The 23323-nt window shown below is 41.6% G+C and overlaps 1 protein-coding gene across 1 annotated transcript in view; it reads left to right on the top strand.

Moving 5' to 3' along the window:
• The window catches only part of LOC117514847 (frizzled-6-like), a 48471-nt gene that overhangs the window by 6653 nt on the left and 18495 nt on the right, over positions 1-23323 (top strand). The window contains exons 2-3 of the mRNA XM_034175439.1: positions 200-779; positions 1384-1803. Of these exons, the coding sequence (XP_034031330.1) occupies positions 200-779; positions 1384-1803 (1000 nt within the window). The remainder of the gene's footprint in view (positions 1-199; positions 780-1383; positions 1804-23323) is intronic.

Here is a 23323-nt window from a genome sequence, read left to right as displayed (position 1 = left end):
CACTGTTTTTCTTGGGGTTGGTAAGGTTAGACCTTGTGTGAAGCGTCTTGAGGAAACTTTGTTGTGATTTGGCGCTAAATGAACGAAAATAAATTGAAACTGAGAGGCACGAGGAACATGCTATTCATTTATATACCTCATACCTTGACCTATACTCCTTCAGTTAATTTTTTTGTTTTTGTTTCTTTAAATCCTCCAGATTAGAATCGTGTTTGGGCCCTCATATTTCAGTGTCTCCTACCCCATCAGTGATGACTTCCTCGTCGTCAAAGAGGGACCTGGGCTTCTGGTGCCCGCTGCAACTGAAAACCAAACCAGGACTTGGCTCATCATTCCTGGGCTCTCAGGACTGCGCCCCACCATGCTCCAACATGTACTTCAAAGCTCACAATATTGAATTTGCCAAGACCTTCATCGGCGCGTGTTCTGTCATCTGCTTGGGTGCCACTCTCTTCACCTTCCTCACGTTCCTCATCGATGTCAAACGGTTCCGTTACCCTGAGCGGCCCATTATCTTTTACGCTGTCTGCTACAGCTTTGTGTCACTGATCTACTTCGTTGGTTTCCTGCTGGGGAACAAAGCAGCTTGTACAAAGGCTATACACCCCAGCGGTGTGGATACAGTGGTGCTGGGATCTCAGAGTAAAAGCTGCACACTGCTTTTTATGCTCCTCTACTTCTTCTCTGTTGCGGGTGTAGTCTGGTGGGTTATACTCACTATTACCTGGTTCCTCGCAGCTGGTCCCAAGTGGAGCTGTGAGGCCATTGAAAAGAAAGCGGTAAGATTTACAAGATTATGTTATCTCCACGTGCAGCAGTATGTTTTCGGTCCATCTCTCTGTGAACACAATAACTCCAAGATCCAATTTGGACTAAACTTGTTAGAATGGTTGAGGGTCAACCAAGCAAAAAGTGATTTGATTTTTGAGAATAATTGGTTAAAAGCCACAGTCAGGTTTGGGCTCAATGCTTATATCTATATGTAGAGGACAGAATTGGCTAAAGATACACCTACAGTTACTATTAAACACTATTACAAAGTGTATATCACATTTCTCCTGGTCACATAACCTTTGACCTTGGGACACCTTGAGAGGTTATACTCAAGGTGTCAACTACTGCACTCTGAGTGCCACTTATTGTTTTTGTTTGCTTGCAGAAAATAGTGGTAACAAAAGTTAGGACATACAAGAGCACAGGCCTCAAAGATCTTGAGCCAGTTTGCTTAACATAAATTATTTTGAAAACTGAAGATTGAAAGGATAAACTGACTTAGAGTTAAAATGCATTAATTTTTGTTGTTGCAGCAAATGGCAAGTGAAACTGCAAAGCTAGAAATTATGTATGTTTAGAAAATCCCTTTCTTGTGTTGTCTGCCTGCAGGTTTGGTTCCACTCTGCAGCCTGGGGGATCCCTGGGGTGCTAACTGTTATGTTGTTAGCTCTGAACAAGGTTGAAGGGGACAACATCAGCGGCGTTTGCTTCGTGGGACTCTATGATCTGGATGCACTGCGCTTTTTTGTCCTGGCTCCACTTTGTGTCGGTGTCATCATCGGCCTCTTCCTTCTCCTGGCAGGGATTGTTTCTCTCAACCATGTCCGCCAAGTCATCCAACATGATGAGCGCAACCAGGAGAAGCTGAAGAAGTTCATGATCCGCATTGGTGTGTTCAGCTGCCTCTACTTGGTCCCGCTGCTCATCCTTTTAGGTTGTTACATCTATGAACAGAGTCACCGCAGTGCCTGGGAGAATACCTGGATCAATGACCGCTGTCAAGAGTACAGCATCCCGTGCTCACACAAGGTAGATATGGCTTCTGCACATCCACAAGGGGGTAAAGTATGTATGGTGTCCACGAGAGCCCGGAAAAATATACTATGGCTGTGAGAAGCCACAGCAGTTCAAAATTAAAACACTAGTAGAAGCAGGAAAAAAAAGGTTTTGGGGTGGGGGGGCAGAAACCATAAATATCTGCATCAATTCTACAACAGGTAGTTCCATCAAAACAAGTCTTCAAATTGAGAAAACTCAAACATATAGTGCACAAATATAACCTACAGCACATGCAGTAGTTTGATTTGATGGTGTGCATCTGTCCCATGTCCTCCCTATAATTTGTGTTGTTTGTACTCAAGTTGCTGCTCAGTATTATTCTGCCACCTGCTGTGGTAAAACTGGACTGGTCACTGCCAAACTCTGCCAAGGAATGGATTATTATCATGGCCTTCTGGACTGGGGATTTTTGAGTTCAAATTTTGTGCCCATGAAGCATGGGACAATTTCTTCTGTTATGCATGTCCAACGCTTCATCTTTGCCGCCACATTTTTTTTTTTTTTTTTTTTTTGATTTTACATCTTGCGGGTCGTGAGAGAAGTATGGTTGTCGAAGTCATGGCTGAAATCCATCATGAAGCACTGGTTTCAGGCGCTCACCTTGGTCACGCCATCAGCCACAGTCTGAAAATACACTTAATACTTATCAATTAATAATGTTTCTGTGAAGGCCAGGTGTGAAGGTTCTTCTCTACAAGGGCCAAGACTGAAGTCAGACTACCAGAGCAAAAATTTTAGCTGAGGAAGCTTCTGCGATTTGAAGCGAAACGTCCTCGCGTCAAGCAAGCCAGTCCAGTCGAAAATTCAAGCTTCTCTACTATCAATTAATAACAAAAATTAAGCTAATTCTTCTTCTTTGTGTTTATTGGTGGATTGTAAACCAGCTTTTGAGGTGCATACCACCACCTGTTGTATCAAGTGTGTAGAATGCAGAATGTGAAACATTAAAATGAAAAATAAAATAATCAAAATGTACAATAACACTTAAAAATTAGGAATCAGCAAGTTTGATCATTTTATGACAATCATAGAACACTTTCAAAGACTGAACAAAAGCAGTCTGTGAGTGCTGTTGTTTCTTTATACCCTAAAACCATAGTGTTCAATTCAATTTATTTATATGGCACCAAATCACAACAGTCAACCCAAGGTGCATCACATGGATAAATTCTAAAACTCCCTCTGGTGTTTCCGAGTAAGAAACTTCAAGTAGACCAGACTCAGAGGTGTGACCCACTCTTAACAGTAACAGAGATCATAAAACAAAGCACAAATGAACAAAATGTAGACAAAAACAGCAGCAGAACACAGTCCAGACAGAGACAACTCTTAAAAAAAAAAAACATCCCAATTTGAATGAATTTGAATTTATTTATTTATTTATTTGGCACACAGATGAACAATAACAAAACTCATAAAAAGAACAACGTACAGTGAACCAAATATTAACACCTTTAACAGAAACACAATGACTTTTTACAGTAGTTTGGCTCTTTATTTTAATTTTAATTTATTTTTAACTTTATGCATAATTTGTATTATGATGTAATCAACCAAGTCCCAGAATTTTAAAATTTGTAAACAAGCAAATAATGGATTCATTGGCTCACGATAGGGTGCATTACTGATAATTCTTGTAGATTTCTTTTGCAATACAAATATTGGATTAGTATTAGTTCTATATGTATTTCCCCAAACCTCAACACAATATGTCATATATGAAACAAGTAATGTATGATATAAAATGGTTAATGAATGTTTATATTTAACATAATTGTGTTTTCCAGTTTAATTTATCATCACTATAAACACAAAGAAATTTTGTATCTCTTACAATTTCAGTATCATGTAAGAATACATTTCTGCTTAAGTTCCTGTACTTATTCCCAAATATGATACACTTAATTTTACCAAAATAAGCGATAATTTGTTTGAATCGAACCATTGTTTAAATTTATGTAATTCATTCTCCATCGTGTCCAGGAGTTGCCCCAAATGATCCCCACTACAAAACACAGTCGTATCATCAGCACATAAAATACAACTTTCAGACTTGGAAACCAAACATATATCATTAATGTACAAAAGAAACAGCAATGGCCCAAGGACTGAACCCTGGGGAACCCCACATGTAATCATCAAGAACTCAGAATTTGTCCCACCAATGTGGACACACTGATACCTATTCTGTAATCCAATTGTGCCAATCCTCTGATACCATACTTTTGTCATTTGCAATTAGCAAAGTATGATTATCAAATTTTTAAATTTGTTTGACTAAATCCATTACAGCCAATGAAGTAGTGCGATTCTTTCTAAAAACATATTGTTGCTTGCTAAGGATATGATGTTTAGCTAAGAAATCATTTAACCCAATTACAAATACATTTTCCAAAATTTTGGAAAATTGTGGTGAGAGGTATCACTTTAGCTATTTTCATTTTGAAAGGAAATTTCCCAATCATTAATGACAAATTACAGATACATGTTAAAGGCTTTTTTGATTGAATTGAATTTATTAGGTACATATATGCTTAACAAAAATACCTCATACACAAACAAACAAAACTCAAAGTAGTTATAAGAAAGAAAAGAAAACAATGTACATAGTGCCCAAAAGGTGCAGGCAATAGCAACGCTTATCAACGCCTACACCCCTCCGTACAGTCAAATTAAACCAGGCTATGTGCCTGATCATGAATGATCATTTCCAAACAAAAGGTGAAGTCATATATTTCCCAAACAGCTCCTATTACGTGCTCGTTATCACCAGACATTTTCAGTAGTAAGGATTCAAGTGTAGCAGATTCTTCATACAACACACAAATTCACCCTGTTTCATCAGATACATATTCAGAGAACACCATCTCTTTATATAAATATTTCAACCGGTTAATATTTGGCCATCATTTGAGTTCCTCAGGTAGATTATTCCATTTTTGGGGGCCACAAATGGAGACACAGAAGCATTTCCTGGTCGCCCGAGCACCCACAATTTTAAAATGATACAAACCCCTTAAATTATATATTCCTTCTCTTTGCGTAAAAAACAAAATCTTGAATTCTAAATGGCAATTGCTTGTTTTTCACTTTGTAAATAAATTGAACAGTCTTGAACGTTATCATACAATAGAGTTTTAATATTTTCGATTTAATGAACAATGGGTTGGTGTGGTCACAATACCCTGCATTGTGGATTGTTCTTAGTGCTCTTTTTTGAGGGATGAATAATGGTTGTACTGTAGTTTTATAGTTATTGCCCCAGACTTCTGCACAATAAGTCAGGTAAGGTGCAGTCAATGCACAATACAGAGTATGTAGTGATTTGCCATCAAGAATGTGCTTAGCCTTATTTAAAACTGCAATACTTTTTGATACTTTCTTTTGAATATGCTGAATATGAGCTTTCCAGTTGATTCTTTTATCAGTAGTCACACCTAACAACTTGTTCTCTTTGGCATATTCGATGTTTACTCCTTCTATATTTAAGTGTATTTGTGCACCTTTTCTATGATTTCCAAATAACATTATTTTAGTTTTGGACCAATTTAATGACAGTTTAATATCAAACCAACTCTTCAACTTTATCATTTCCGTTCCTAAATCAGATAATAATTGTTGCAAATTATCTCCTGAACAAAACAAGTTTGTGTCATCTGCAAGAACTGTTCTGGACACATCCAAAACTCTACATAAATTGTTAATGTACAAGTTAAATAACGTTGGTCCCAACACCCTGGGGCACCCCACAAACGATCTCCAGATATGAACAGCAGTCCATGAGTTTAACTGCTTCTGGTTTTCTAAATAGCTTTGAATCCAGTTCAGAGCCACTCCTCTGATCCCATAGAGTTCCATCTTTTGAAATATGTTGTCATTGATTGTGTCAAAAGCCTTTCTTAGGTCAATAAATAAACCTATTACTATTTCCCTTTGGTCCACATGTTTAGACTTCAGACAGACAACATTCTTAATCCCTAAAAGGGCAATTACGTTTACACTCCAATTACCTCAGACAAGATACAGCAATTAATCCACAATTATTACTTGTTTACCGTAATAATGACACATATCAAAATTAAAGACAACACATATACATTTGACATTGTTTATGTGCTCTAAACTTCAAGCAGTCCGTCATCCGAATTGAGGCAAAGTGGGTGAAGGACGCAGCAGGAGGAGCCCGTGCCACCCAGCTTGGGGGTTGAAGGCTGCAGCAGTAAACATGGCAGTCTGCCACCTGCTGTCTCCTGCCCTGCCGTTATCTTTGCTCACTTAGGGGGTTGCACACAGTAAGGGAGATTAACTATAACAACTATGGTGGGGTTGGTGGGTAGGGTGAGTGTGGCATGTGGGGTTGGCCTAGGGTGGCTGTGGATGGCTGGGGCTCTGGGGGGGCAGTCTGCCTCGCCGGTCCTGCCGTGGTCTCGGGGCCCTGCTCTGGGGCTGTGGGACCCGGGCACAACATCCCCAGAGCAGGGTCCTGTATCCCGTGGTCTGTTGGGGTGGGTGGGTGGTGGTGGTGGGTCATGGGTGTTGCCACTGGGGGGTGGATGGTTGCTGGGGGGTTGGGGGCCACGTGGTGGTGGGTCATGGGTGTTGCCACTGGGGGGGTTGGGGGCTGTGGCCTCCGTGGGGTGGGGTGTTGCCCCGTTCTCGCGTGGGGGTCTCCCGATCTTGGGCTTTGGTGTTTGGTGTGGGGTCCGGGATGGGGGGTGGATTGGGGGCTGGGGGCAGTTTGGAGGGTCCTGCTGGCTGCATTGGGGGGGTCTTGGGTGGGAGACCTCGTGTGCTTCCTTGCCCAGGGGATTGGGCCTTGCCTCTTGTCTGGGGGCTGGGCCCTGCCCTCGTATGGCTAGGTGGTCCCTGCCTGTGCTTTGGATTCGGTTGCAGTGGCTCCTTTGTCCCCCGTCCTTGCTGCCGCTCGCTCCTGCCTTTGGGGGCTGTGGTCCTGGTGATGTGGCTCTGGGCTCCACCGAATTGGTGGGCCCATGCTGGTGCCCTGCGTGCTTCCCTTGGGTGTGGGTGTACTTCCTCTGCCTCCGTGAGGGGGAGGGGGTGGTGTTGGGGGTGCGATCCGGCGTCGCCGGGCCGCTCCCCTGTTGGTTGGCCGTGCTGCACCAGTGGCTCTGGTGGCTCTGCTCCCTGGCCCCTGTGCCCTCCCGCTGCCCTTTTTCTCCTGGGGCCCTGAGTCCTGGACGCATTTTCGTCGTTGCTTGCGGTCGACCGTATGGCTTCTGACATGCCGGAGTGGTCCATCTCATATGGTAAGGTTCTGTACTTTTGTCTTGCCCCAACACACCAGCCACAGTAGTGATCGGATATTTAGCTGTGATCTGGGTCTCTGTGTGCGGATGGTTGCATGTTTGCGACCGTCACCACAATTCGGTTTTGGGTGTTGTCAAGGGGATCAAGACTATGGTGTCCCAGATTAGGGTATGGATGCTCACTAATTAGACAACAGACTGTTGCTGTCACTGTTTGTTCATGTGTGGTTGTTTGTCCTGGTATGTTGTGTGGTTGGGGCTCCGTCTCCTCAATGTCTCACTTCACAGTTTTTGCCTTCACCACTTGTCTTTCGTTCTTATCTGTCTTTGTATTGTTTTGGTGGTGGGCCCTTCCTGATAGAAGTCGTCGGTTGGCATTGAGAAGGGCGGATGGGGGTCACACACACACACTCCATGTTCACTCATGCACTACATACCTTCTGTCTTGCAAAAATAAATTGCATATATGTGTATTAATGTTCATAAATGGTTCTGCCAGTGTGGCATTTACCATTACTATATATGCAGACGGGTGGGATACATGCCGTTAACTGCTAGTAATCTTGTTCACATAAAATCCTTAGAAGATTGCCTTGCATCAGTGAGAAGCTGGATGTCTACAAACTTCCTACTTTTAAACTCTGATAAGACTGAAATGATGGTTCTTGGTCAATCAATCAATTCAATTTTTTTTTTATATAGCGCCAAATCACAACAAACAGTTGCCCCAAGGCGCTTTATATTGTAAGGCAAGGCCATACAATAATTATGTAAAACCCCAACGGTCAAAACGACCCCCTGTGAGCAAGCACTTGGCTACAGTGGGAAGGAAAAACTCCCTTTTAACAGGAAGAAACCTCCAGCAGAACCAGGCTCAGGGAGGGGCAGTCTTCTGCTGGGACTGGTTGGGGCTGAGGGAGAGAACCAGGAAAAAGACATGCTGTGGAGGGGAGCAGAGATCGATCACTAATGATTAAATGCAGAGTGGTGCATACAGAGCAAAAAGAGAAAGAAACAGTGCATCATGGGAACCCCCCCAGCAGTCTACGTCTATAGCAGCATAACTAAGGGATGGTTCAGGGTCACCCGATCCAGCCCTAACTATAAGCTTTAGCAAAAAGGAAAGTTTTAAGCCTAATCTTAAAAGTAGAGAGGGTGTCTGTCTCCCTGATCTGAATTGGGAGCTGGTTCCACAGGAGAGGAGCCTGAAAGCTGAAGGCTCTGCCTCCCATTCTACTCTTACAAACCCTAGGAACTACAAGTAAGCCTGCAGTCTGAGAGCGAAGCGCTCTATTGGGGTGATATGGTACTACGAGGTCCCTAAGATAAGAAGGGACCTGATTATTCAAAACCTTATAAGTAAGAAGAAGAATTTTAAATTCTATTCTAGAATTAACAGGAAGCCAATGAAGAGAGGCCAATATGGGTGAGATATGCTCTCTCCTTCTAGTCCCCGTCAGTACTCTAGCTGCAGCATTTTGAATTAACTGAAGGCTTTTTAGGGAACTTTTAGGTCCAGTGAGACATCAGCATCAATTTGACCAGTTAACGCTCAGCCTAGGCTCATGTGTCATACATCACACTGACAAAGTGAGGAACCGTGGGGTAATTTTTGATCATACATTGTCCTTTGACCTCCACATAAGAAATATTATGAGGACTGCTTTCTTCCACCTGCGAAATATGGCAAAGATTTGTCCCATCCTGTCCATGACTGATGCTGAGACCCTGATCCATGCATTTATCTCTTCTAGATTGGACTACTGCAATGTTCTATTTTCTGGTTTACCGCAGTCTAGCATTAGGGGTCTCCAGTTGGTTCAAAATGCTGCAGCCAGACTTTTCACATGAAGCAGAAAGTACAATCACATTACACCCATTTTGGCATCCTTTCACTGGCTTCCTGTCCCAGTGAGATCAGATTTGAAGGTTCTGCTACTAACCTATAAAATTGTTCATGGACTGGCACCTCCCTACCTAGCTGACCTAATTAAACCTTACGTACCAGCCCGGGCTTTACGTTCTCAGGGTGCAGGACTACTTTGTGTCCCTAAGGTGAATAAGAAGTCTGCGGGTCACAGAGCTTTCTCTTATCGTGCCCCTGTTCTGTGGAATGATCTTCCTGCTCCAATAAAACAGTCAGATTCTGTGGAGGCTTTCAAGTCCAGACTTAAGACGCACTTATTTTCCTTTTCATATGGCTAGCATACTGGTATAGTATGTTACTATGCTATTTATTTTTTTTATTCTGTTACTATGCTTTTACTCTTTTAGTTCATTTTATTAGGAAACGGAGCGTGCTGCAACCTCAAGTTTACCTAAATTCTGGGTCTTTTAGTGAAGCTTAGGGCTAGTGGCTGGCAATCTCCTTAGTATTTCTTCTGTTTTTCTTGTTGTTTAATGCTAAAAAATTATACTGTATTTCTTGTCTTTTTAATGCCTGTTTCTGTTTTTTCTCTCTAAGGTGCAGCTCCATCCAGAGATGGGTGTGGTATTTGTGCTGGAGACCCTCCCATCCTGTGCACCAACAGCATTTCCTGTATATTCATTTTGTGAATTGTTCTGTAATTTATGTCTGTATCATGGCCCAAGCAGAGGGTCACCCCTTTGAGTCTGGTCTGTTTTAGGTTTCTTCCTCAGAGGGAGTTTTTCCTTACCACTGCTGCTCTGGGGGTTAGTAAGGTTGAGGCAACTCTATTGTGATTTGGTGCTATATAAATGAAAATGAATTAAAAATGTAAATATTTTTACCTTTTTTCCATACATTTTTCAATTGTGATACATTCCAAAAGATTTTCCACTGCCATTGTCATTTGATCTTTAGTTTTGTATTTAAGCCTTTTGTCAACATACAAAGCCACTCCTCCTCCTCTATTTTGTCTATTCAGATAATTGAATTCATAACCCTTCAGTTCATAATTTGTATCGTCAATGTCTGTAAGCCACGTTTCCATTATGGCAATTATACTAAAAGGTTGACAAAACTCTTTTAAATACAGTGAAGAAAATAAGTATTTGAACAACCTGCGATTTTCCAAGTTCTCCCACTTAGAAGTCATGGAGGGGTCTGAAATTTTCATATTTGGTGCATGTCCACTGTGAGAGACATAAGCAAAAAAAAAAAAAATCCGGAAATCACAATGTATGATTTCTTTTAAATAATTTATTTGTATGTTACTGCTGCAAATAAGTATTTGACCACCTACCAACCAGCAAGAATTCTGTCTCTCACAGACCTGTTAATTCTTCTTTAAGAAGCCCTCTTATTCTGCACTCTTTTCCTGTATTAATTGCACCTGTTTGAACTTGTTACCTGTATAAAAGACACCTGTTCACACACTCAAACAATCAGTCAATCAATTTTTTTATATAGCGCTAAATCACAACAAACAGTTGCCCCAAGGCGCTTTATATTGTAAGGCAAGGCCATACAATAATTATGTAAAACCCCAACGGTCAAAACGACCCCCTGTGAGCACTGTTCAGTTGTTCATCCGTGGAAGATTGCATCAGAATTTTGGCTCTCTGTTGGGACTGTTTACACAGAGACTGCTACCTGCTGCTTTGGACTTTGAACTAATAGTCTTTTTCAAGACTTTTTTACTTTTTTACCTTTTTATTTTTTTTTTTTATTTTTTTTTTTTTTTTTTTACTTTTTTACTTGACTCTACTGGTGGTCGGCTCTCACTGCGGTATTGTATCACTTCTTGTTCCGGAGCACAGCGGTGTTTTTCTGTATCTGTTAGCTGTTTGATCTGCGCAGTTAGATTGATCTAGTTATCTAGATTACGATTTGTTTCCCAGTGTAATCTTTACGTGCCTTAACTAAAGCACTCCTTCTGCTGAATCACCTCTAAATTATTTACACATTATTCGCTTTGCGTGTTTTTAGGAATCCGCTAGCTTAGCGTAGCTACTAGCTCTTAGCCGATTTAGCATGGCGGCTTCTCCTGTCTCTCCCGCACTTTTCTGCTCTGGGTGTGAAATGTTTAGTTATTCCTCGGCCTCCTTTAGCAGTAATGGTACTTGTAATAAGTGTAGCTTATTCGTAGCTTTGGAGGCCAGGCTTGGCGAATTGGAGACTCGGCTCCGCACCGTGGAAAATTCTACAGCTAGCAAGGCCCCTGTAGTCGGTGCGGACCAAGGTAGCTTAGCCGCCGTTAGTTCCCCCCTGGCAGATCCCGAGCAGCCGGGAAAGCAGGCCGACTGGGTGACTGTGAGGAGGAAGCGTAGCCCTAAACAGAAGCCCCGTGTACACCGCCAACCCGTTCACATCTTTAACCGTTTTTCCCCACTCGACGATACACCCGCCGAGGATCAAACTCTGGTTATTGGCGACTCTGTTTTGAGAAATGTGAAGTTAGCGACACCAGCAACCATAGTCAATTGTCTTCCGGGGGCCAGAGCAGGCGACATTGAAGGAAATTTGAAACTGCTGGCTAAGGCTAAGCGTAAATTTGGTAAGATTGTAATTCACGTCGGCAGTAATGACACCCGGTTACGCCAATCGGAGGTCACTAAAATTAACATTGAATCGGTGTGTAACTTTGCAAAAACAATGTCGGACTCTGTAGTTTTCTCTGGGCCCCTCCCCAATCAGACCGGGAGTGACATGTTTAGCCGCATGTTCTCCTTGAATTGCTGGCTGTCTGAGTGGTGTCCAAAAAATGAGGTGGGCTTCATAGATAATTGGCAAAGCTTCTGGGGAAAACCTGGTCTTGTTAGGAGAGACGGCAGCCATCCCACTTTGGATGGAGCAGCTCTCATTTCTAGAAATCTGGCCAATTTTCTTAAATCCTCCAAACCGTGACTATCCAGGGTTGGGACCAGGAAGCAGAGTTGTAGTCTTACACACCTCTCTGCAGCTTCTCTCCCCCTGCCATCCCCTCATTACCCCATCCCCGTAGAGACGGTGCCTGCTCCCAGACTACCAATAACCAGCAAAAATCTATTTAAGCATAAAAATTCAAAAAGAAAAAATAATATAGCACCTTCAACTGCACCACAGACTAAAACAGTTAAATGTGGTCTATTAAACATTAGGTCTCTCTCTTCTAAGTCCCTGTTGGTAAATGATATAATAATTGATCAACATATTGATTTATTCTGCCTAACAGAAACCTGGTTACAGCAGGATGAATATGTTAGTTTAAATGAGTCAACACCCCCGAGTCACACTAACTGTCAGAATGCTCGTAGCACGGGCCGGGGTGGAGGATTAGCAGCAATCTTCCATTCCAGCTTATTAATTAATCCAAAACCCAGACAGAGCTTTAATTCATTTGAAAGCTTGTCTCTTAGTCTTGTCCATCCAAATTGGAAGTCCCAAAAACCAGTTTTATTTGTTATTATCTATCGTCCACCTGGTCGTTACTGTGAGTTTCTCTGTGAATTTTCAGACCTTTTGTCTGACTTAGTGCTTAGCTCAGATAAGATAATTATAGTGGGCGATTTTAACATCCACACAGATGCTGAGAATGACAGCCTCAACACTGCATTTAATCTATTATTAGACTCTATTGGCTTTGCTCAAAAAGTAAATGAGTCCACCCACCACTTTAATCATATCTTAGATCTTGTTCTGACTTATGGTATGGAAATAGAAGACTTAACAGTATTCCCTGATAACTCCCTTCTGTCTGATCATTTCTTAATAACATTTACATTTACTCTGATGGACTACCCAGCAGTGGGGAATAAGTTTCATTACACTAGAAGTCTTTCAGAAAGCGCTGTAACTAGGTTTAAGGATATGATTCCTTCTTTATGTTCTCTAATGCCATATACCAACACAGTGCAGAGTAGCTACCTAAACTCTGTAAGGGAGATAGAGTATCTCGTCAATAGTTTTACATCCTCATTGAAGACAACTTTGGATGCTGTAGCTCCTCTGAAAAAGAGAGCTTTAAATCAGAAGTGTCTGACTCCGTGGTATAACTCACAAACTCGTAGCTTAAAGCAGATAACCCGTAAGTTGGAGAGGAAATGGCGTCTCACTAATTTAGAAGATCTTCACTTAGCCTGGAAAAAGAGTCTGTTGCTCTATAAAAAAGCCCTTCGTAAAGCTAGGACATCTTTCTACTCATCACTAATTGAAGAAAATAAGAACAACCCCAGGTTTCTTTTCAGCACTGTAGCCAGGCTGACAAAGAGTCAGAGCTCTATTGAGCTGAGTATTCCATTAACTTTAACTAGTAATGACTTCATGACTTTCTTTGCTAACAAAATTTTAACTATTAGAGAAAAAATTACTCATAACCATCCCAAAGACGTATCGTTATCTTTGGCTGCTTTCAGTGATGCCGGTATTTGGTTAGACTCTTTCTCTCCGATTGTTCTGTCTGAGTTATTCTCATTAGTTACTTCATCCAAACCATCAACATGTTTATTAGACCCCATTCCTACCAGGCTGCTCAAGGAAGCCCTACCATTATTTAATGCTTCGATCTTAAATATGATCAATCTATCTTTGTTAGTTGGCTATGTACCACAGGCTTTTAAGGTGGCAGTAATTAAACCATTACTTAAAAAGCCATCACTTGACCCAGCTATCTTAGCTAATTATAGGCCAATCTCCAACCTTCCTTTTCTCTCAAAAATTCTTGAAAGGGTAGTTGTAAAACAGCTAACTGATCATCTGCAGAGGAATGGTCTATTTGAAGAGTTTCAGTCAGGTTTTAGAATTCATCATAGTACAGAAACAGCATTAGTGAAGGTTACAAATGATCTTCTTATGGCCTCGGACAGTGGACTCATCTCTGTGTTTGTTCTGTTAGATCTCAGTGCTGCTTTTGATACTGTTGACCATAAAATTTTATTACAGAGATTAGAGCATGCCATAGGTATTAAAGGCACTGCGCTGCGGTGGTTTGAATCATATTTGTCTAATAGATTACAATTTGTTCATGTAAATGGGGAATCTTCTTCACAGACTAAAGTTAATTATGGAGTTCCACAAGGTTCTGTGCTAGGACCAATTTTATTCACTCTATACATGCTTCCCTTAGGCAGTATTATTAGACGGTATTGCTTAAATTTTCATTGTTACGCAGATGATACCCAGCTTTATCTATCCATGAAGCCAGAGGACACACACCAATTAGCTAAACTGCAGGATTGTCTTACAGACATAAAGACATGGATGACCTCTAATTTCCTGCTTTTAAACTCAGATAAAACTGAAGTTATTGTACTTGGCCCCACAAATCTTAGAAACATGGTGTCTAACCAGATCCTTACTCTGGATGGCATTACCCTGACCTCTAGTAATACTGTGAGAAATCTTGGAGTCATTTTTGATCAGGATATGTCATTCAAAGTGCATATTAAACAAATATGTAGGACTGCTTTTTTGCATTTACGCAATATCTCTAAAATCAGAAAGGTCTTGTCTCAGAGTGATGCTGAAAAACTAATTCATGCATTTATTTCCTCTAGGCTGGACTATTGTAATTCATTATTATCAGGTTGTCCTAAAAGTTCCCTAAAAAGCCTTCAGTTAATTCAAAATGCTGCAGCTAGAGTACTGACGGGGACTAGAAGGAGAGAGCATATCTCACCCATATTGGCCTCTCTTCATTGGCTTCCTGTTAATTCTAGAATAGAATTTAAAATTCTTCTTCTTACTTATAAGGTTTTGAATAATCAGGTCCCATCTTATCTTAGGGACCTCGTAGTACCATATTACCCCAATAGAGCGCTTCGCTCTCAGACTGCAGGCTTACTTGTAGTTCCTAGGGTTTGTAAGAGTAGAATGGGAGGCAGAGCCTTCAGCTTTCAGGCTCCTCTCCTGTGGAACCAGCTCCCAATTCAGATCAGGGAGACAGACACCCTCTCTACTTTTAAGATTAGGCTTAAAACTTTCCTTTTTGCTAAAGCTTATAGTTAGGGCTGGATCAGGTGACCCTGAACCATCCCTTAGTTATGCTGCTATAGACGTAGACTGCTGGGGGGTTCCCATGATGCACTGTTTCTTTTTCTTTTTGCTCTGTATGCACCACTCTGCATTTAATCATTAGTGATCGATCTCTGCTCCCCTCCACAGCATGTCTTTTTCCTGGTTCTCTCCCTCAGCCCCAACCAGTCCCAGCAGAAGACTGCCCCTCCCTGAGCCTGGTTCTGCTGGAGGTTTCTTCCTGTTAAAAGGGAGTTTTTCCTTCCCACTGTAGCCAAGTGCTTGCTCACAGGGGGTCGTTTTGACCGTTGGGGTTTTACATAATTATTGTATGGCCTTGCCTTACAATATAAAGCGCCTTGGGGCAACTGTTTGTTGTGATTTGGCGCTATATAAAAAAATTGATTGATTGATTGATTGATTGAGCAAGCACTTGGCTACAGTGGGAAGGAAAAACTCCCTTTTAACAGGAAGAAACCTCCAGCAGAACCAGGCTCAGGGAGGGGCAGTCTTCTGCTGGGACTGGTTGGGGCTGAGGGAGAGAACCAGGAAAAAGACATGCTGTGGAGGGGAGCAGAGATCGATCACTAATGATTAAATGCAGAGTGGTGCATACAGAGCAAAAAGAGAAAGAAACAGTGCATCATGGGAACCCCCCAGCAGTCTACGTCTATAGCAGCATAACTAAGGGATGGTTCAGGGTCACCTGATCCAGCCCTAACTATAAGCTTTAGCAAAAAGGAAAGTTTTAAGCCTAATCTTAAAAGTAGAGAGGGTGTCTGTCTCCCTGATCTGAATTGGGAGCTGGTTCCACAGGAGAGGAGCCTGAAAGCTGAAGGCTCTGCCTCCCATTCTACTCTTACAAACCCTAGGAACTACAAGTAAGCCTGCAGTCTGAGAGCGAAGCGCTCTATTGGGGTAATATGGTACTACGAGGTCCCTAAGATAAGAAGGGACCTGATTATTCAAAACCTTATAAGTAAGAAGAAGAATTTTAAATTCTATTCTAGAATTAACAGGAAGCCAATGAAGAGAGGCCAATATGGGTGAGATATGCTCTCTCCTTCTAGTCCCCGTCAGTACTCTAGCTGCAGCATTTTGAATTAACTGAAGGCTTTTTAGGGAACTTTTAGGACAACCTGATAATAATGAATTACAATAGTCCAGCCTAGAGGAAATAAATGCATGAATTAGTTTTTCAGCATCACTCTGAGACAAGACCTTTCTGATTTTAGAGATATTGCGTAAATGCAAAAAAGCAGTCCTACATATTTGTTTAATATGCGCTTTGAATGACATATCCTGATCAAAAATGACTCCAAGATTTCTCACAGTATTACTAGAGGTCAGGGTAATGCCATCCAGAGTAAGGATCTGGTTAGACACCATGTTTCTAAGATTTGTGGGGCCAAGTACAATAACTTCAGTTTTATCTGAGTTTAAAAGCAGGAAATTAGAGGTCATCCATGTCTTTATGTCTGTAAGACAATCCTGCAGTTTAGCTAATTGGTGTGTGTCCTCTGGCTTCATGGATAGATAAAGCTGGGTATCATCTGCGTAACAATGAAAATTTAAGCAATACCGTCTAATAATACTGCCTAAGGGAAGCATGTATAAAGTGAATAAAATTGGTCCTAGCACAGAACCTTGTGGAACTCCATAATTAACTTTAGTCTGTGAAGAAGATTCCCCATTTACATGAACAAATTGTAATCTATTAGACAAATATGATTCAAACCACCGCAGCGCAGTGCCTTTAATACCTATGGCATGCTCTAATCTCTGTAATAAAATTTTATGGTCAACAGTATCAAAAGCAGCACTGAGGTCTAACAGAACAAGCACAGAGATGAGTCCACTGTCCGAGGCCATAAGAAGATCATTTGTAACCTTCACTAATGCTGTTTCTGTACTATGATGAATTCTAAAACCTGACTGAAACTCTTCAAATAGACCATTCCTCTGCAGATGATCAGTTAGCTGTTTTACAACTACCCTTTCAAGAATTTTTGAGAGAAAAGGAAGGTTGGAGATTGGCCTATAATTAGCTAAGATAGCTGGGTCAAGTGATGGCTTTTTAAGTAATGGTTTAATTACTGCCACCTTAAAAGCCTGTGGTACATAGCCAACTAACAAAGATAGATTGATCATATTTAAGATCGAAGCATTAAATAATGGTAGGGCTTCCTTGAGCAGCCTGGTAGGAATGGGGTCTAATAAACATGTTGATGATTTGGATGAAGTAACTAATGAAAATAACTCAGACAGAACAATCGGAGAGAAAGAGTCTAACCAAATACCAGCATCACTGAAAGCAGCCAAAGATAACGATACGTCTTTGGGATGGTTATGAGTAATTTTTTCTCTAATAGTTAAAATTTTGTTAGCAAAGAAAGTCATGAAGTCATTACTAGTTAAAGTTAATGGAATACTCAGCTCAATCCTCCCTCCCCAATCAGACCGGCAGTGACATGTTTAGCCGCATGTTCTCCTTGAATTGCTGTCTGTCTGAGTGGTGTCCAAAAAATGAGGTGGGCTTCATTGATAATTGGCAAAGCTTCTGGGGAAAACCTGGTCTTGTTAGGAGAGACGGCATCCATCCCACTTTAGAGGGAGCAGCTCTCATTTCTAGAAATCTGGCCAATTTTTTTGGATCCTCCAAACTGTGACTGTCTAGCGTTGGGACCAGGAGGCAGAGCTGTGGTCTTATACACCTCTCTGCAGCTTCTCTCCCCCTGCCATCCCCTCATTACCCCATCCCCGTAGAGACGGTGCCTGCTCTCAGACCACCAATAACCAGCAAAAATCTATTTAAGCATAAAAATTCAAAAAGAAAAAATAATATAGCACCTTCAATTGCACCACAGACTAAAACAGTTAAATGTGGTCTATTAAACATTAGGTCTCTCTCTTCTAAGTCCCTGTTGGTAAATGATTTAATAATTGATCAACGTATTGATTTATTCTGCCTAACAGAAACCTGGTTACAGCAGGATGAATATGTTAGTTTAAATGAGTCAACACCCCCGAGTCACACTAACTGTCAGAATGCTCGTAGCACGGGCCGGGGCGGAGGATTAGCAGCAATCTTCCATTCCAGCTTATTAATTAATCAAAAACCTAGACAGAGCTTTAATTCATTTGAAAGCTTGTCTCTTAGTCTTGTCCATCCAAATTGGAAGTCCCAAAAACCAGTTTTATTTGTTATTATCTATCGTCCACCTGGTCGTTACTGTGAGTTTCTCTGTGAATTTTCAGACCTTTTGTCTGACTTAGTGCTTAGCTCAGATAAGATAATTATAGTGGGCGATTTTAACATCCACACAGATGCTGAGAATGACAGCCTCAACACTGCATTTAATCTATTATTAGACTCTATCGGCTTTGCTCAAAAAGTAAATGAGTCCACCCACCACTTTAATCATATTTTAGATCTTGTTCTGACTTATGGTATGGAAATAGAAGACTTAACAGTATTCCCTGAAAACTCCCTTCTGTCTGATCATTTTTTAATAACATTTACATTTACCCTGATGGACTACCCAGCAGTGGGGAATAAGTTTCATTACACTAGAAGTCTTTCAGAAAGCGCTGTAACTAGGTTTAAGGATATGATTCCTTCTTTATGTTCTCTAATGTCATATACCAACACAGAGCAGAGTAGCTACCTAAACTCTGTAAGGGAGTTAGAGTATCTCATCAATAGTTTTACATCCTCATTGAAGACAACTTTGGATGCTGTAGCTCCTCTGAAAAAGAGAGCTTTAAATCAGAAGTGTCTGACTCCGTGGTATAACTCACAAACTCGTAGCTTAAAGCAGATAACCCGTAAGTTGGAGAGGAAATGGCGTCTCACTAATTTAGAAGATCTTCACTTAGCCTGGAAAAAGAGTTTGTTGCTCTATAAAAAAGCCCTCCGTAAAGCTAGGACATCTTTCTACTCATCACTAATTGAAGAAAATAAGAACAACCCCAGGTTTCTTTTCAGCACTGTAGCCAGGCTGACAAAGAGTCAGAGCTCTATTGAGCTGAGTATTCCATTAACTTTAACTAGTAATGACTTCATGATTTTCTTTGCTAACAAAATTTTGACTATTAGAGAAAAAATTACTCATAACCATCCCAAAGATGTATCGTTATCTTTGGCTGCTTTCAGTGATGCCGGTATTTGGTTAGACTCTTTCTCTCCGATTGTTCTGAGTTATTTTCATTAGTTACTTCATCCAAACCATCAACATGTTTATTAGACCCCATTCCTGCCAGGCTGCTCAAGGAAGTCCTACCATTATTTAATGCTTCAATCTTAAATATGATCAATCTATCTTTGTTAGTTGGTTATGTACCACAGGCCTTTAAGGTGGCAGTAATTAAACCATTACTTAAAAAGCCATCACTTGACCCAGCTATCTTAGCTAATTATAGGCCAATCTCCAACCTTCCTTTTCTCTCAAAGATTCTTGAGAGGGTAGTTGTAAAACAGCTAACTGATCACCTGCAGAGGAATGGTCTATTTAAAGAGTTTCAGTCAGGTTTTAGAATTCATCATAGTACAGAAACAGCATTAGTGAAGGTTACAAATGATCTTCTTATGGCTTCGGACAGTGGACTTATCTCTGTGCTTGTTCTGTTGGACCTCAGTGCTGCTTTTGATACTGTTGACCATAAAATTGTATTACAGAGATTAGAGCATGTCATAAAAGGCACTGCGCTGCGGTGGTTTGAATCATATTTGTCTAATAGATTACAGTTTGTTCATGTAAATGGGGAATCTTCTTCACAGACTAAAGTTAATTATGGAGTTCCACAAGGTTCTGTGCTAGGACCAATTTTATTCACTTTATACATGCTTCCCTTAGGCAGTATTATTAGACGGTATTGCTTAAATTTTCATTGTTACGCAGATGATACCCAGCTTTATCTATCCATGAAGCCAGAGGATACACACCAATTAGCTAAACTGCAGGATTGTCTTACAGACATAAAGACATGGATGACCTCTAATTTCCTGCTTTTAAACTCAGATAAACTGAAGTTATTGTACTTGGCCCCACAAATCTTAGAAGCATGGTGTCTAACCAGATCGTTACTCTGGATGGCATTTCCCTGATCTCTAGTAATACTGTGAGAAATCTTGGAGTCATTTTTGATCAGGATATGTCATTCAAAGCGCATATTAAACAAATATGTAGGACTGCCTTTTTGCATTTACGCAATATCTCTAAAATCAGAAAGGTCTTGTCTCAGAGTGATGCTGAAAAACTAATTCATGCATTTATTTCCTCTAGGCTGGACTATTGTAATTCATTATTATCAGGTTGTCCTAAAAGTTCCCTAAAAAGCCTTCAGTTGGTTCAGAATGCTGCAGCTAGAGTACTGACGGGGACTAGCAGGAGAGAGCATATCTCACCCGTGTTGGCCTCTCTTCATTGGCTTCCTGTTAATTCTAGAATAGAATTTAAAATTCTTCTTCTTACTTATAAGGTTTTGAATAATCAGGTCCCATCTTATCTTAGGGACCTCATAGTATCATATTACCCCATTAGAGCGCTTCGCTCTCAGACTGCGGGCTTACTTGTAGTTCCTAGGGTTTGTAAGAGTAGAATGGGAGGCAGAGCCTTCAGCTTTCAGGCTCCTCTCCTGTGGAACCAGCTCCCAATTCAGATCAGGGAGACAGATACCCTCTCTACTTTTAAGATTAGGCTTAAAACTTTCCTTTTCGCTAAGGCTTATAGTTAGGGCTGGATCGGGTGACCCTGGACCATCCCTTGGTTATGTTGCTTTAGACGTAGACTGTGGGGGGGTTCCCATGATGCACTGTTTCTTTCTCTTTTTGCTCCGTATGCATCACTCTGCATTTAATCATTAGTGATCGATCTCTGCCCCCCTTCTCGGCATGTCTTTTTCCTGGTTCTTTCCCTCAGCCCCAACCAGTCTCAGCAGAAGACTGCCCCTCCCTGAGCCTGGTTCTGCTGGAGGTTTCTTCCTGTTAAAAGGGAGTTTTTCCTTCCCACTGTGGCCAAGTGCTTGCTCATAGGGGGTCGTTTTGACCGTTGGGGTTTTTCATAATTATTGTATGGCCTTGCCTTACAATATGGAGCGCCTTGGGGCAACTGTTTGTTGTGATTTGGCGCTATATAAGAAAAAAGTTGGTTTGTTGGTTGTCAGCCTGGCTACAGTGCTGAAAAGAAACCTGGGGTTGTTCTTATTTTCTTCAATTAGTGATGAGTAGAAAGGTGTCCTAGCTTTACGGAGGGCTTTTTTATAGAGCAACAGACTCTTTTTCCAGGCTAAGTGAAGATCTTCTAAATTAGTGAGACGCCATTTCCTCTCCAACTTACGGGTTATCTGCTTTAAGCTACGAGTTTGTGAGTTATACCACGGAGTCAGACACTTCTGATTTAAAGCTCTCTTTTTCAGAGGAGCTACAGCATCCAAAGTTGTCTTCAATGAGGATGTAAAACTATTGACGAGATACTCTATCTCCCTTACAGAGTTTAGGTAGCTACTCTGCACTGTGTTGGTATATGGCATTAGAGAACATAAAGAAGGAATCATATCCTTAAACCTAAAGACTAAGAGACAAGCTTTCAAATGAATTAAAGCTCTGTCTGGGTTTTTGATTAATTAATAAGCTGGAATGGAAGATTGCTGCTAATCCTCCGCCCCGGCCCGTGCTACGAGCATTCTGACAGTTAGTGTGACTCGGGGGTGTTGACTCATTTAAACTAACATATTCATCCTGCTGTAACCAGGTTTCTGTTAGGCAGAATAAATCAATATGTTGATCAATTATTTTATCATTTACCAACAGGGACTTAGAAGAGAGAGACCTAATGTTTAATAGACCACATTTAACTGTTTTAGTCTGTGGTGCAGTTGAAGGTGCTATATTATTTTTTCTTTTTGAATTTTTATGCTTAAAAAGATTTTTGCTGGTTATTGGTAGTCTGGGAGCAGGCACCGTCTCTACGGGGATGGGGTAATGAGGGGATGGCAGGGGGAGAGAAGCTGCAGAGAGGTGTGTAAGACTACAACTCTGCTTCCTGGTCCCAACCCTGGATAGTCACGGTTTGGAGGATTTAAGAAAATTGGCCAGATTTCTAGAAATGAGAGCTGCTCCATCCAAAGTGGGATGGATGCCGTCTCTCCTAACAAGACCAGGTTTTCCCCAGAAGCTTTGCCAATTATCTATGAAGCCCACCTCATTTTTTGGACACCACTCAGACAGCCAGCAATTCAAGGAGAACATGCGGCTAAACATGTCACTCCCGGTCCGATTGGGGAGGGCCCAGAGAAAACTACAGAGTCCGACATTGTTTTTGCAAAGTTACACACCGATTTAATGTTAATTTTAGTGACCTCCGATTGGCGTAACCGGGTGTCATTACTGCCGACGTGAATTACAATCTTACCAAATTTACGCTTAGCCTTAGCCAGCAGTTTCAAATTTCCTTCAATGTCGCCTGCTCTGGCCCCCGGAAGACAATTGACTATGGTTGCTGGTGTCGCTAACTTCACATTTTTCAAAACAGAGTCGCCAATAACCAGAGTTTGATCCTCGGCGGGTGTGTCGTCGAGTGGGGAAAAACGGTTAGAGATGTGAACGGGTTGGCGGTGTACACGGGGCTTCTGTTTAGGGCTACGCTTCCTCCTCACAGTCACCCAGTCAGCCTGCTTTCCCGGCTGCTCGGGATCTGCCAGGGGGGAACTAACGGCGGCTAAGCTACCTTGGTCCGCACCGACTACTGGGGCCTGGCTAGCTGTAGAATTTTCCACGGTGCGGAGCCGAGTCTCCAATTCGCCCAGCCTGGCCTCCAAAGCTACGAATAAGCTACACTTATTACAAGTACCGTTACTGCTAAAGGAGGCCGAGGAATAACTAAACATTTCACACCCAGAGCAGAAAAGTGCGGGAGAGACAGGAGAAGCCTCCATGCGAAATCGGCTAAGAGCTAGTAGCCATGCTAAGCTAGCGGATTCCTAAAAACACGCAAAGTGAATAATGTGTAAATAATTTAGAGGTGATTCAGCAGAAGGAGTGCTTTAGTTAAGGCACGTAAAGATTACACTGGGAAACAAATCGTAATCTAGATAACTAGATCAATCTAACTGCGCAGATTAAACAGCTAACAGATACAGAAAAACACCGCTGTGCTCCGGAACAGGAAGTGATACAATACCGCAGTGAGAGCCAACCACCAGTAGAGGCAAGCAAGAGGATCCAACCAATCAATCACACTCCAACCTGTCCACCATAGCCAAGACCAAAGAGCTGTCTAAGGACACCAGGGACAAAACTGTAGACCTGCACAAGGCTGGGATGGACTAC

The sequence above is a fragment of the Thalassophryne amazonica genome, chromosome 7 (genome assembly GCF_902500255.1).
Source record: "Thalassophryne amazonica chromosome 7, fThaAma1.1, whole genome shotgun sequence".
NCBI lineage: Eukaryota > Metazoa > Chordata > Actinopteri > Batrachoidiformes > Batrachoididae > Thalassophryne > Thalassophryne amazonica.
This window is presented reverse-complemented; position numbering and strand designations above follow the sequence as displayed.